Raw genomic sequence first — 15,297 nt, 5'->3', positions numbered from 1 at the left:
ATGCAAGGACACCTTCAGCAGAGTTGAAATGAGATTTACCAGGGAACGGTAAACAAAAAAATAACTGCAGCTAGTAAAAAGGGTGTAGCTATATTTTTGTTAGAAAACATGAAATCACCCCAAAAGTGACGGATCTATTAATTTAAAAACAAAACAAGGAAAAAAACCCTGGTAATTAAAAAACATAGAATTTTAGCTTTGTAAATTTTGCAAATCGTGTAACTACTGACCTGAAAGCCTGACTATTAATTTTAACAACCAAAACCCATAGTGCCAGATTATACACATTCATAATCCAAAACACTGCAAATATATGAGTATTAAAGTGAGCATGTAATTTAACTTAGTGACAGAATTTGACACACACAGTTATAATCAAGGTGAAAACGTTATAGATTAATTTTCTTTACATGAGAAAATGAGACGCTGTATGTTGGTAGTTGCATTCACCTCAACATGGAAATTATCAGGGAAATTTACTAAATGTTACTACACAAGAATAAAAAACAAACTTGACACTTACCAATCCTCATTTACATAAACCAAAACCTTTATTGCTTGTATTTATATAAATAGGGTATCATACAGTAAGCCCCAGTTTACATTTATAAATGGAGAACATTTTGAAGAGCGCTTTAACAGCAATGTGAAGTGTGCAAAAATACTGGAATGAGAAATAAATATACTAGAAAGAAAAAAAAAAAAGGGAACTGGTCTCCCATGCCTAGAAATATTAAGTACCTCTTAGATCTTTAACTTAAAAAAATTATCTTTGCCAATTTTAGATCAAAATAAATGCAGCAGACGTGTTACAACATTAATGCTAACTCAGAAAATATAACCCAAAGTCCTGAATGTAATCTTGCACATCCACAGTACATGTACATCTTGTACATTTCCACATTTTAACTTCTTGAAACTACACTAGAGCACAGAGAACTAGTGGTATATTACAATATATTCTCTTTGAAACACCAATTTTCACAGTCCTGGCAAACAGTACCAGTTTATTGCTAGCATTCCATTTCGTATTTCATAGCACACAAGTGTTGAATAACTCATATACTGTAAATAAACACACACCAAGTAAACTGATGTTATTATCACATACCTTAAAACAGGTTTGGTTTTTTTCCCTAATTTGTGTGAATGTTGCCTACAGAGTTAAGGACAACAATACCAATTAGCTCCTAGCATAGTATTAGCAAAATATCATTGATGTTCTCTCAAGTTAATAAATAATCTTAATTCCAGTAGGTAACATATCTAGAAGTACTCTGATCAATTACTCAAAATGGGAGCAGATGGGTGTCCACTAGTGACCAGAAGCAGGATTTATACAGGTTGATTCCACACTTCCCAATATATTTCAGAAGTACAGGGAATGCTGATTATCTCAAAGTCTTCAAATATTTTTGTAGTCAAAACTCTGCACATAGTTTAAAACTTACATATTTACAAGTCTCCAGTCCTTGAGATTTCAGATCTTCACAGTACTAAGTTAAAAATTTATCAGATACAACCTCCTATAGTTTACCTGCACTCTGCACTGAAACAGTTACATGACTTCACAGGGAACTCTTCTCTAAGATACAGTCATCGCTAGGAGAGAAAACCCCCAAACTCTTTAGCATTAAAATCTGCATCAGCTAGATATGTAGCCTAGTTAAGTAAGAACTTGAATTGTAAAGACATTGCTTTACTATCAACAAAACCTGGGAACAGAAAGAAAAGGATTTTTCTTTAAAATAAAAATGTTTAGAAGGCAGTTAGCAGTGGCAGTTTGAATAAACTTACAAGGAAACAAACAAACATTTGCATACAAGACAGTGATCAAACAATGAACAGAGGAATCCACAGCATAACTTTGCCATCTTCTTTTCAAGTGTTTATTTTGAAGGTCTGCTTTCACAGCATATAAACTCAGCTTTGGGACCAATCAGCATTATCCTGAAAACTTTTTTAATAAGAGTCTTCTTTGCGTTTTAGCAAATTCAAAGAGTCCACAATTCCAGGAGTGCTTTTCTTTAGTCCTCTGAATAAGGGCCATGCACTGTACCTATAGGCTCACTTCAGGAATACCTGTTTCTACCAAGCACAGTCATACACACATCATTTTACTACTTTGATAGCAATTTATTTTTTCACAGTAAGTCACAAATTACCTTTGTCTAAAATATCTGCTTGGACTATGATGGACATCCATTAGAGAGCCACACATTTTTTAACAGTATTTATGCCTGGACAGTCTCTGCTGGAACGAGATTCCCTGTGGTATCCAGCTGCATACACTTACAAGAGCAGGCAGAAACTGGGCACTCAGTATGGTCCCTAAATAGCAACAGTCAAAAAAAGAAAAAACAGGTAAAATAATTTTGCAATTATACATTTAACTATGTGCAGAGTATAGCATCTCAGAAAAACTCAGTACCAGAGTTCAGTTTTATTATTTAAACTTTATAATGATAGATACAGGGAAGGAGACATGTTCTACTCAGTGCTGAACACACATGTGGAATAACAAAATTTTAACATCAACTTACCTGAACCAGCTCAGCATATGTCCAGCATGTCCACCATGCCTACAGTTGTGACACCAGGTAAACCAGTTGTTGAACTGGGCTAACTTCTTGTCTTTGCTAAGATCCACTTTTTCATCTGACTTGGATCCTCCTGTCCAGAGGCAAACCCACCCCCACAAATATGGCTGTAAATCATTACACTTCATTTACATTTCAGTCCCAGCAACACCATTAAAATGATTTTGAAATAAGAAACATTATGTGAAAAAGTATAGTGATTTTAAAATAGAAGCTAGTAAAAATATTAAGAGCTGGAAGAATGCCAAAGAAGAATTAGACTGTTAAACTGTTGCTTCACATCTTATAGATATGCTAAATTTGCCTATTAAACAAGTTTTACAGACAGAATCTCCTTCAATGGTGATTTATGCCTTATTGATTGATTTATAGTCAAGTGAATTATGGGCCTGATCTGCATGAAATCTTCTGCTTTAGAAAACAACAAAATCTAAGTTAAGAATTGGAACAAGTTCAGAATAGAAGTCATAACAATGATCAGCAAAAGAATGAGAAGAGATAAATAAACATGACAACTGTACAGTAGCTCATGGCTCTGTAATAAGACTGACTTAAAAATATGGTCAAAATCCTTTTCATTTAGACATTATATAAAGGCCAAGCCAAAGGCATTTACAACCAAACAATTCCAGTCATAATACCTCTTAGCTCTGACAGCATTACCCATGCTTTCTTTCATACTTACTAACAGAAAGTATACCACACCTCTCTTCCAGCTGAAAATTAATTCATTTGCATTCAATGATTTCTGTAGCATGCCTACAATTGATCTCAAGAAAACACACTCCCCATTTGTTTCAGTGGTAAAGCTCACAATACTGATCCTCACAATACTTGGATCTTTACATCTGTCTAACCATGGAATTTGACTGACAATCTCATGGAAAACTGTGAGAACCAAGTAACTATGCATACTGTCTGACCATTAAGAGTTGAAACAAAGGTTCCATCCCAAAATTAGATGGGATGTTAACAAGTTCTCTATTATGTCCTTCTCCCTTCAAAATGGTAAGTATGAATATCTACAGTAAAAGCATAAATAGAAAAAAGAAGTGCAACAGAAGATCTTTCAATAGGAACTGCTAATTTGGCCTCCAACTAGTACTGTAGCTGAATAGCTAAAACCCACTGTGTCATACCTGGACAGCTGGAAACTGGTGTTCCCATATTTATCAGGCAAAGTGCACAGCGGGGAAGGGGCTTACGGCAACCAGGACAGCTTGTTACTTTGGACTTGGTTGGTGAACCACTGACTCCATATTGGCTAAAACCTCGCCCCTGATGAGGAATAGCTGAACAGCTGTAAGAGATTGATTTTCCACAGAAATTGCAACTCACAAACACCTAAAGAGAACAGATGCCCATTAATTTTTTGGTTTGGTTCCACTTATGCTACACCTGTGAGTGAATCCATTCAAGGTAATTAACATTTATTTATCAGATATTCTAGACAGTGCTCTGGAAAGCGAAGCCTACTTGTGAAGGAGTTCTTAACATCTTGGCTTATAGATGAGGCACACAGTCATGAGAAGTAGGCCCTAATGATGCTCACTAACTTCAAAAGCACATAAAAACATGCACAACTGCTAAAACTTTGAAAGATATTATTTAAGATAATAAAAGCTGTATCTTCAGTAATGGAAGAAATTAGGTTTATTCTACTTACTATATAAAGTTTGGTCTCTCCCTCCTTATAGTCAGATGACTCACACTAAAATCCCCAACATAAGGACTATCCTAATATTATTTATCTACACTCCTTGTGTCACAAGTTGTGACTTGATACCAAGGAGCACATATTTCAAATTCTTTAGGGCTATTTATCTTAACAACATAAGGAAGGAGCAGTAAACTCAACTCCCTCCCACTTGGAACAACTCTGCTTAAACAGCTATGACTGATAAATGAATTCAAAACCATCTTTCCTAAGAAACTCTCAGGCCCTAAAGCTCATAATGAACATACTTAGCAGACATGAGAGAGTAAAAGGTGCCATGGTAAGACCATGTTGGCTGAAACTGCCACCAGATGTTAAGAAGATAGCACTTGGGCAGGGCGTTAAGTTTTAGGTCAGTGTATGTTCAGAACTGATAATGAAAGTTGCTGTTCACTTTAGTTTCAGGTTCAAGGGCTTCAAAACAGCTTTGAAGTTTTTTCAATTAAAACAAAAGCAATTTGAACTAGTTCCATGGTTTCAGCATCAGTCTCACCCTAACACTGAATTTAGCTGGATGACACATCTCTGATTTCATTTTTCAGCATGTGAGAGAAAAAAATCAAATGACTTTCCAGTTTCCCCAGAAGAAAAGTGTTGATAGGTTACAGTTTCTGAAAGACCTGTTATTTGAAAAAAGTGACACCTCCTTTTTTTAGGGCAGGCTAAGCTGAAATCTTTCTTTTGCACAAAAATCCTCATGAAAACCAAGATATGACTAGCAAGGTTATTTTTTACAGAAGTACCACGCCACATTCCTTTCTGGACTGGTCATAATTCATATAGGATTTATATTTACCTGGGCTAAAGGCTTTGAGCTGGGATCCAGCTTACTCCTGTGAATATCAAATTCTGCACGTTTATGCCAAAACCTCCAGGCATCTAAAAGATTCCTGTAGTTCTCAATCCAGTACTGAACCCTTTCATCCTTAAGTACATCTGATGGAGAACCCTAAAGTAGGCAGGAAAAAATATCAGACATACATTAAAGACAGACAATACACATTACTCACTTTTTCAAAAGCCTTTACAAAGTGTTCTACAAGATATAAGAAATAATACAGTGTCATTTATCCCAAAAAAGATGAATTTTCTGTGAAATTGTAATGTGAGTTTGAAAAATGTTTTCTTCAGTTTCTCACTGGTTGAAAATACTTGTGCTGCCACATCCTCCTAAGAACTCATGTCTGTGAGATGAAGGATTTGAAAGTTCTGTCATGTTTCACAATCTGTATCACTGTCATGACTGCATATGCAGTTAAATACACCACTGGCAATAGCTGCTACTGTGTAAGGACTAAGGTAAGTCCATTATTAAAAAAACCCAAAGCCTACAAACAAAAGCCTCACTTTTTTTCTCTATTAAAATCCTGAAAGCAAAAAAAATAATGACAATGTCAGGAAACATGCCAGCAATAAGCAAATAAATGGGTATTCTGAGTTCAGCTAGTGAAAAGGACAAGGATTTTCTCTTGTCTCTTTCCCCTACTATCTCCTCAAGCTACCTCTTCACACAGATAAGTGTGAAGACACACTCATCAGTTAACACTGAGTTTCAGATGACTCCACAAAAATAACCAAATAACCAATTGTCCCAATTTAATACAGAAAATTCTTTTTAGTTCACAAGATAAAGAAACTACATGTAGTTTTCCTCCATAAAATTTATTTTGGAGTGAAACACTAACCTGTAGCATGCAATAGCTTGCTGTCTGGACATCTCCAGTTCTGTCAACATAACTTTCCATCAAGTCAACTCCATCTTTTGTCAGCCCTGTTAACAGTATTCCCTCCAAATTCCCAGCCTCTTTCATTTCATTTGTCAGCTTTTCAATAAACCTGTTGAGCTATAAAAAAAAATGTATAAAAAGAAATAGATAAATACATGTAAAAACAGCATTTGCAGCTAACAGAATGCATTGCTTGCTGGATGTTATGCAGAAAAAGTTAAATTACTATATCACATGAAACTGCATGAAATCAAGTGTTTATAAACAAACTTTAGGTTTCCTGATAGCAAATGCAAGGAGAGAGGCTATGTATTCTTAGAATACTTTGGTGAATTTAAAATAGAACATTTCTGCTGCAAAACCAAACCATAAATTGAGAGAACATTAACACCTGGAAATAAATACTGAAGAAATAGAAATACTCTCCAGTAAAACAGGTGTACAGTTAATGCAACTGCATCTGAACTACCATGTAATGAATATTCACAAAAACCTACAAAAACACAAAACCAATAAAGCCCCCAAATCAACCAACCAAAAACCGTATCAAAAATAAAGCTGTAAATACAAACTAAAAACCAGATTATACCATACCTTATATACTACTGTGATAAGAAAAACCAAATTACTCATGACTCATTATTTCCACTGTTCACCTCTCTACCCAAGAGTTTCTTCTGCCACTGAATAAAGCCCAGTTTAAAAGTTTGCTTAAATGTGCAACCACAAACTTACCTGAGCATCATTGAGGAACTTGCAAGCAAATGCCACTCTGTCTCGTACAGCTACATTATTTTCATACTTCAGAAAGATAAGAGATTCAGAGAGAAAAATGGGAATTACTAACATCAGATACGTTTCCATTTTTCCAACACATTGTAAAAATCAGAAGACTTGCACTGCTGTCTAACTAATACAATGAAATTGATTGTGTACAAAAAAAATGTGACATCTGGAGAAGGCTAACTCTAAATATCAGCTTACTTGTTTGTACTCAGGTACAGGTATTAGAGGAAGACTGCGGGTATGGGAACAATGTACCTGGAAAGTCTGGTACAACACATCCTACATGGTTTATGAAACTCCACAAAAATAAACTTTGCAAGTCCTGTAGAGGACTTAGTGCTTCCAGCATGTATAGCCAGGTGTCCCACCAAGTCAGAGGCAGAAGAAAAACAAACCAAGTTCCGCTTACTGTATTTACACAATAACTAGCCTAACCACTCCATTCCTTCCTGAAATTCCAAACAAAAGTTAACAAACCAAACAAAACGCCCCAAGCAAACAAAAACTAAACATCCAGAATTAATTTCTCAGAAGTATATTAACACTTGAGGTACAGCAGTGTATCAGTATTTACCTTCTGGTTTTTATTAATTTTACTAGATGTAACACTGCAGAAAAAAAATACTTCTCTATATCAAGTCTCACACTTAGCTATACCCATATTTTTCCCTCTGATATTCTCAGATTAGAAATTCTGACTTATGTTGCCAAAACAAGATGTGCTTGGCAAAATCTTTAATGCAGACATCAACAGGTCTCACTGAAGGAAAAATTAAAATTGAACCCAAACAAACAGCACTTTATCACATGTGAGTTGCCAGTTCATTAAAAAAAAAAAAATCTATAAAAGTACTACCCAACAACCAGAGAACAACAATACTCTCTCTCAAAGACAGAAAGAAAGAAAAAAAAAAAGACTCAGGTTTCTCTCCTCTGTGATTCTAACCATTTTTATTTTTCATTACCCTAAGAGCATCAAATTATGACAACTTCACTTTCAACAGCTTTGGTCCAATTGCTCTGCTGCATTACAGGAGTCCTCTCCTAGGTGAAATAACTCCCACTGAATCAGGTATTTCTGCTGTTCTCTAACCAGGAATCAAGTTAACTCCTCCAAAGGCTCAAAATATCTCATGATTAAAGATTTAGTTTGCCCTTTAAATGGCATTTCTGTATCACTTTCAGAAGCTCTGGAACTACTCTATTTACTCTTTCAACAAAGTGAAATTATTTTAACAAGTAAGCAAGGGAAAATAAAATACACTGCATTGCAAATGTAGCTTGATGAAAGTTCAGCAAACTCCCCAGCATTTAGTCTGCTGTTTGCAATTCCATTATTAATCTCTCGTCTGTTTCTTCCCACTGCTTACATTACTTTGATAACGTATTTCTAGAGGTTTAATAACTCCACGCTAAAAATAAAATTCCTCTAAAAATGTGCTAACTATAATCTATATTTTGGCCATTTATGCATTACTTATTCACTAACATAACATTCACTTATACAAGATGTCCCTTCTGCAGAATGATATGCTACATGATAGCACTAGGATAAAAAAATAGGTTTAAATTTAATTAATTCTTGGAGTATACAGGACTCCCCCGATATAAGTGCATGTATCTATAGGCTCCTATTGCATAAAGAAATTTTAACCTAACACAGAAATTTACTCACCAAAACACCATCATATGAACCAGACTCACTGGTCAGGAAAGCAAACATAGCACACAAGTAGGGATTGTTCAACTGCAGTCTTAGAGTACTGCACATTTCTCTCCAAAGCGAGTTCTTTTCATCTGTGTAGCCTGACAGAGCCATTGCTACAACATTAAGGTTCAGATCACCTGATTTATGAAAAGTGAAACAATATTATTCAAGTTAAGAACTTAAAAAAGCTCCAGTTAAAACTGTAAATGAAAGCATCCATTTGAAACACAATGTTTTGTCAGGATGCAACATAAAATGCAGTAGAATTAACACTACCTAAATTAATGTGCATCCACTACCATGTATAGTAGCTTCTGCTTTAAATGCCTTTGTTCAGGTAAGTTAGCATCTACATGCACAACAGCCTCTTTAAACAACATCACAGTACTTGTGGTATTTTGAAATAGCTATCACAAAAGATCGTCATTATCATAATTCATATCCACAAGTGAAAAGACAGGATTGTATATCCAGCCACTGTTTAACAAACCTAACTGGAGGATGACAATTTTATACAAAAGTTTCAAGCTAGGAAGTTTCCTAAAAACATGAAAACTATTTAATCTAAATATTCATTCTGTCAGAAAGTTTAATTTTATTCTTAAATTTGAAAATAGCACGTCTCCACCCTGACCCCTCCCTGTGGAAAGCATAGGGAGACACTCTTTCTCCCAGCAGTTCCATTAAAGCAAAAAGAATCCCACTAGTTCTGAACATAAGCCTTTCTGGGGCTTTTATGAGGAAGGAAATTCTGAAACATATGCTCTATTTTAAATAGACAGTATGGCATATGGTAGTCTGATGAGTGAAACAGCAGGATTTGTCAAGCTCCAATACAAGTGTTTCAGGTAACAATTTTACAACACAACAGGCATCTCTCCCATACTATCTTACCTAATTCTGTTAACAGAGAAAATCTACTAATGTGATATAGTGCCAAAATAAAAAACCAAACACAATACACACCTTTTCCTGAGGAAGCCCCTTTATTCAGAATTTGTATTGCTCGCCGTATGTCCAAGTTGAAAAGTGCAACAGCAGCAGCTCGCTCCCAGTCTCCCTCCTGTTCCAATGAATTTAGGAAAGGCTCCACATCTAAATCTGTTCCCTTCTTTATCCACCCACAGAGCTGCAAAGCCAAAGATCTCTCCTCACTCAGATATTGAATAATATCTGCCTGTCTATCAGATCCACTCCTGCTATGCCTGAGGTTCTCTGTTGTTCCTAGAAGTGGGAAATAAGTTAAACAATGCTTAAATCACAGTTTCAATTGCAATCACAACACAAGGCTTTGATTTCAATCATAAAGTAGGGTACAAAACCTGAGTCTCACATTTTAGTACTTTAACATTGCTTACAACTCCATGGCAAGGAGCAGCATGCACGAAATTATTTTGATCTACTAAAAATCATGCACCTAAGCTTAACACATATTTCTCAGTCTTTTTTCTTTCTTCTACCACTTGTTACATTTGACAGGATTTCTCAGTATGTTCAAATTAAAAATACATAATACACCATCAAGCACCTGCTCTACCAGCTCTCAGAAAGCATCAATGTGTTAGAAGCTTTCCCAAAACCAAAGACTCATTTTCTATTCCAAGAAGCATAGTTATTAATAAGACATATATTGAAGAGAGAAAGAAGTATTCAAATAATAAAATATACTAAGAAAGATTTCAGCGAGCATGAGAGGCAGAATGTGATGAACCACTTCAGAACAGGTCAGCTGATTTAAATGTAGTTGTACAAATGTACTTAATACAATAGCAGTGACAACAGCAAAGTCAGCTTTCTAGAACCACACCCTGATGTGGAGCTTTGAAAAATATAATATTCTGCAGGGAATATAATATTCTGCAAAAAAAGTATAATATGCAGGGAGCAAGAATTCTTAATGCCATAGTCAAAACTCAAATGTTTGAAGCACTTCAAAGATTTACTTCTGAGAATACTATGATTCTACAATTACTGACTTTCCAGGAACACTGAAGACTCTGGAAATTACTGTTAACTTACATTATTAAAACACAAACAGAAATACTTTGTTTTTATATTTTTGAATAGTCTCTTTGAACAATTGCCAAAGACAAACTCGTAAGTGCATTATTCTGCAAACATACTACAACAATACTTAGCAAAGTTGAACATTCTTACCCAAAGATGACTTCACAATTGATTTAATGCCAGTGTAAACTAAGGGACCTTTGTTTCCTGTAAGTTTTTGATCCATATCTTCAGTATACTGCTTCATAAGTATTTTCACATATAGGAAGCTTAATTTTTCACAAAAAATGTTTTTAAAAATTTTGAGTCACATGCTGTTAACATATACAAAGTATTTACAGGACGTTGCATAGTATTTAAAGATTTTAATGCATTTTATGTAAGTGGTTTACATATAAAGGTATATTACTTCCTTAGGACAAAATCTACAATAAAATAAAGGATATAATGCAGAGTGTACCAAAGCGATTTCAGCTGAGGATCTTCATTTCCAGCTAGGAGGTGATTTCTCCAAACTTGTTCGGTATCAAGACCATACCTTGAGAGAGCTCTGAGGCGCATTTTGGTCGCTATGTCTTTTTCCAAGGAGCTAGCCTTTCCTTCTTCCGTACACTCATACAAATGTCGTCCACAAGCCCACATTAAGGACGTCACTGGGCTCCACGCAAGAGAAATTCTTTCAAAAACTGTGAAGTCAGACATAGTCCTGTTGGGAGTCACTACTACCATTCGATTCTGACTTGTGGGATGCCAGGCAAATGAAGCAATGTAATTTTCACATGGCTGGACACTTCTCTCAATTATTGTTGGCTCAGTTTCATCTCCAATAGGGGTGGGAGTATGCTGCATGTCATACAGTCTAATGATGTTACTATCCCTTGTTAAAGTAGCTAACAGTCCAGTCCTTGTTGGACACCATGCGACTTTTGTTAAGGGTTTTGGTTGCTCTGTTAGGGTCAAAACAGGCTTTTCAAACTTTCTTAAATCCCATATGGCAACCTGACCTTCATAGAAGGAAGCAACACGATCATGGAAATAGGGATCAACAGTCACTCCTTGGACAGCCTTGGTGTTTACAAATATTTTTTGGCTTGTGTTCCTAAGATCAAAGATAGCCAGATTTCGATGCATTCCAGCTAACAGCAGTTTCTGATCCCGTGGAAGCCAACAGAGAGAGAGACAAGCATCGTTCTGTCCCAATTCATACAGTGGTTTTGTAACTACCAGGCCTGCTTCCACATCTCCTGCTGAAAGCCTCACTTTCTCTGTAGCAACTGCAGTCTCTGGGGCATATTTGCTGCTGATATCCCAGATCAGTACAGAAAAGTCAGCCCGATGTTTATCCAGCCCAGCAGCAAGCCAATTGCTGTCCAGGGGGTTCCACGCCAGGGTATTGCACTGCCGAGCGTGTTTGGGAACAAACTCTTTGCCTATCAAATCTTTAGATTTTGAGTTGTGATCTTGCCCAAGGCTGGTAAGTACCACTCGGCCATTGGCCTGTCCAACAGCGAGGAGGCATTCAGGATCATACTTGGGATACCAAGCCACACATTTCATGTACGGTGTATCCGAGTTTATTGACAGCAGTGTAGCTGTAGTTTCCTCCGACAACCGCAAGGACCCCGCCTTGAGCTCTGAGCTTACAGCCGAGTCAATGTGATAAAGGCTCAGCTCTGAATCGCACACAACAAATCTGTCAACGTGGTGTGGGGCCCACAGGATATCAGGTTTGGACCCACTCATGGCTAGGGTAAGCTGAAACACAATTTAAGGTCTGCTAAGAAGATTCAGGTGATATCCATGCATATGGAAACTGTTGAAAAAATAATTTGCAGGAACGTTATCAAAACCAAAGTCCTATATCTGAAATCATCATTAAACAAACAAAGCGAAATTATTTTTAGCCCAAGAGTTTATCTCATAACACATTTCAGGCCAAATCATTAAGCAATCTCCTCACAACACTTGTTGTTTTTGCTGGTATGTATGTACCAAGGCAGAACCAACACGGCCACCCACAAACTGATGACAACAGGATTTGCTGTGTTTACAAACTCCACACCAGCATTAAGCAAGAAGTCATTACCCGAGATGCGCTGTGGCAGGATACGCGGGTGTGCCGCTCGGAAAGAGCCACGCCCTCAAACATCTAGAAGAGAATGTCCCTGCCTAATTAAAAAGCATTAAGTGGCAAAAATTACAGTCTGGCAATTTTGTCTAAAGCCTGCTCCACAGGCTAGAAAAGCTTCCTACCTTGGAAGATTTCAACAGAAATTCAAATTGTTATTTTATTGAACAGTTCCCAATTCCACCACCTGCCCGAATGCTACGCTGTCTCCGTTCGTATCTGGTCCAGCAACATTCAAAAAGGCACATTACTGCCAATACTCCCTTTACACTTTCGGCAGCTACTGGCACCACACGTGCTTACATGCAAAAAGATCCTACACACCTCTGCTATTACTGTGGAAAAGACAGGTAAGATCGGGAAGTGGAAAAAAACAGCATTATTTACTACGCTTGGGCCACCCCTGCGTGCCTGCAGGTCACCCCCGCTCGCCGCCCGTTCCCGGCAGGAGACGCGAAGCGCGGAGGCGGCCGCAAGAGCGGACCGGAGCCAGGAGACTGCGACCCTCCGACCCTCCCTCCGTCCGTCCGTTCCCGGGCGCGGCAGTGCTCACCCAGCCCGCGGAGGCTCCAACCCGGCCGCCGCCAGCGGCCCCGCCGCCCGCGCAGGGGAACGGGAAGCGCACCAGAGCTTCCGGCGGCGGCGGCGGCGCTTCCGGCGCGCCGGGAAAGCGGAAGCACCGCCCGCGCGCGCGCATCCGGTCGCATCCGCCCCCTCCCTCAGCCGCCCCGAGAGGAGCGGGCCGGCCTAGGCTCGGCTGGGCTCGAGGTTTGGGAAGACCCCCGGGCTGGAGAGAGCCAGGAGACCTCGGGACTCATTCCTGGCAATGGGCTCCAGGGTGGCCCTGCTGGAGCAGGGGGGTTGGACCGGAGCACCCACTGCGGCGCCTTCCAGCCTGAAGCATTCTGTAACCACAAAGAGCATCTAATTCTGATGCCTTTTGAGACTACCTAAAAACAGAGGCCAGACAAAATTAAGAGAATAAAAAGCGGTTATATTTATTAAAGGGCCTCCAGGTACTTTAAGGGCAGACGAAGCTCCCCCCGGGGCTACACACAAGAAATGGACCACCGGTTTTCATACTTTTCATCCCTTTGCATTTTGGGGGTTAATCTCCCAATTACAGTTTCAGGTAATGAAGTCATTACCCAAGTTTGCTCCCCTGCCCCCTTCACTTTTGTTAACGTTTCTAATAGCTCACACTCTATATGGAGTTTAGAGTTAAACACTAAAGGATTGCAAATTGAAGGATTACAAATTCATGAAACTTATAAAAGCTGAAATTTTAAGGTATCAATTTCAACGCCCCTGCCAAGTTCACCTCCCAGTGTACCACATTGCTCAGAGCCCCGTGCAGCCCGGCTTTGAACACTTCCAAGGATGGGACATCCCAGCTTCTCTGGGCAGCCTGTGCCACTGCCTCACCACCCTCGCAGCCAAGAATTTCTCCCTCATACCCAGTCTCACTCTGTCCCCTCTTTCTGGGGACCTACAAACAGCCAAAGCACAAGGGCTGGGGACTACGTACCATCTCTGGGCAACTTTTCCCATTATCTGATGAGACAATGATAAACTTTTCTTACACATAAATTACCTGGGGAGAAAATACGTATTTCCTCGCTTCTGTGTGGTTAGGATTTTACAGCCTGTTTTTCTGCAAGCCATGGAGATGTGAACTGTTTTCTTTTTCCTTTTGTTTTCAATACTCTTTAAAATAGTCTGTAATAAAAGTTATAAACTGAAGTACTAATTCACCAATTTCAGAGTCTCTCAGAGTAACTTAATTCATATAGAAACAGTGATATTTGGCCTGGAAATTTTTAAACATCACATTTTTAAGGTTTTCTTCAGCACTGTTAGAGTCAGGACATTAGCTCCTTACTTTTGCTGCTTTTCTTACTTCCTTTTTTATAAAAGAAAGGAAATTAATATACTTTGGCTTTCTTATTAAATAATTTCCTACTTTCCTTTTTAGAATTACAGCATATAATTTTAATGGCCTTTCCAATGTTTTTATAACTTAGCAAAACATTTTTAAGAAAATGTACGATAAGTCATTGTTCATCCATCTTTTCAATAATCTGCATGTATTCAGTGCCTTTAAAAATGTGTATGGAGTGGCTTTGGACATCATTTGTGTTAATGTTTGTTGTCTTTTTTTCTTGTCTCTAAGCATAGTGGGGAATTTGTATAACAAACTACATTTTATTTGTTAATTTTTCACAGGGTTCATTTATTTAAGCCACAAATGTCATTTAGTGCTGCAACAACTAGTTGTTTTAGATTTCGTTGTAATATTCCTTCCATTTAAAAAGCACTTTTCCTCATAAAACAAGCTGGTTTTTCCCTTAATTACAGAAATCTTTAAGAGCTCGGCAGTTTTGATAAATAAAACAGACCAAAGCATGTGGGAAAATACAAAAGGAATTCAGATTAAGTAGTCTATCATATGTCAAAGGCAAAATTGGCAGACTGGATTTTCGTATTTATCTGTTTCATTTTCCTCATTCCATTTCCTCTGCAGCTGTTGAAGTGGAACATAGTGACTTTTTCTCATCTGTTTCCAAGAATCACCAAGATTTCCAGGAATCACTGGTGGTTCTTTTTCTAACAAAGATGAAATT

At 37.9% G+C, this 15,297-nt stretch overlaps 2 protein-coding genes across 2 annotated transcripts in view; one reads left to right on the top strand and one right to left on the bottom strand.

Annotated features, from left to right (window-relative positions):
- Positions 1-532: 532 nt before the first annotated feature.
- Positions 533-13,330, bottom strand: MIOS (meiosis regulator for oocyte development). The gene is made up of 11 exons (XM_059843662.1): positions 13,227-13,330; positions 10,992-12,358; positions 10,696-10,794; positions 9,505-9,762; positions 8,506-8,675; positions 6,780-6,845; positions 6,003-6,161; positions 5,114-5,266; positions 3,740-3,944; positions 2,544-2,673; positions 533-2,331 (listed from the first exon to the last, which is right to left on the bottom strand). The coding sequence occupies exons 2-11, from the start codon at positions 12,286-12,288 to the stop codon at positions 2,235-2,237; spliced, it is 2,634 nt and encodes an 877-aa protein (XP_059699645.1). The 5' UTR covers positions 12,289-12,358; positions 13,227-13,330; the 3' UTR covers positions 533-2,234.
- COL28A1 (collagen type XXVIII alpha 1 chain) overlaps positions 12,791-15,297 on the top strand; it is a 70,435-nt gene continuing 67,928 nt past the window's right edge. The window contains exon 1 of the mRNA XM_059843645.1: positions 12,791-13,023. The gene's annotated coding sequence lies outside the window, so the exon portion shown is untranslated. The remainder of the gene's footprint in view (positions 13,024-15,297) is intronic.

The sequence above is a fragment of the Haemorhous mexicanus genome, chromosome 1, assembly GCF_027477595.1.
Source record: "Haemorhous mexicanus isolate bHaeMex1 chromosome 1, bHaeMex1.pri, whole genome shotgun sequence".
NCBI classification, from domain to species: domain Eukaryota; kingdom Metazoa; phylum Chordata; class Aves; order Passeriformes; family Fringillidae; genus Haemorhous; species Haemorhous mexicanus.
Note: the sequence above shows the minus strand (reverse complement) of the source record. Positions and strands in the feature narration are given on the sequence as shown.

Bases quoted from the DNA above. Each gene is read 5' to 3' on its own strand.
- MIOS (XM_059843662.1), bottom strand. From the start codon at position 12,288: ATGAGTGGGTCCAAACCTGATATCCTGTGGGCCCCACACCACGTTGAC. The intron at 9,763-10,695 runs GTAAGAATGTTC...TCCCACTTCTAG, and splicing joins AATTGTGAAGTCATCTTTGG to GAACAACAGAGAACCTCAGG. The intron at 2,332-2,543 runs GTAAGTTGATGT...GTTGCTATTTAG, and splicing joins CATATGCTGAGCTGGTTCAG to GGACCATACTGAGTGCCCAG.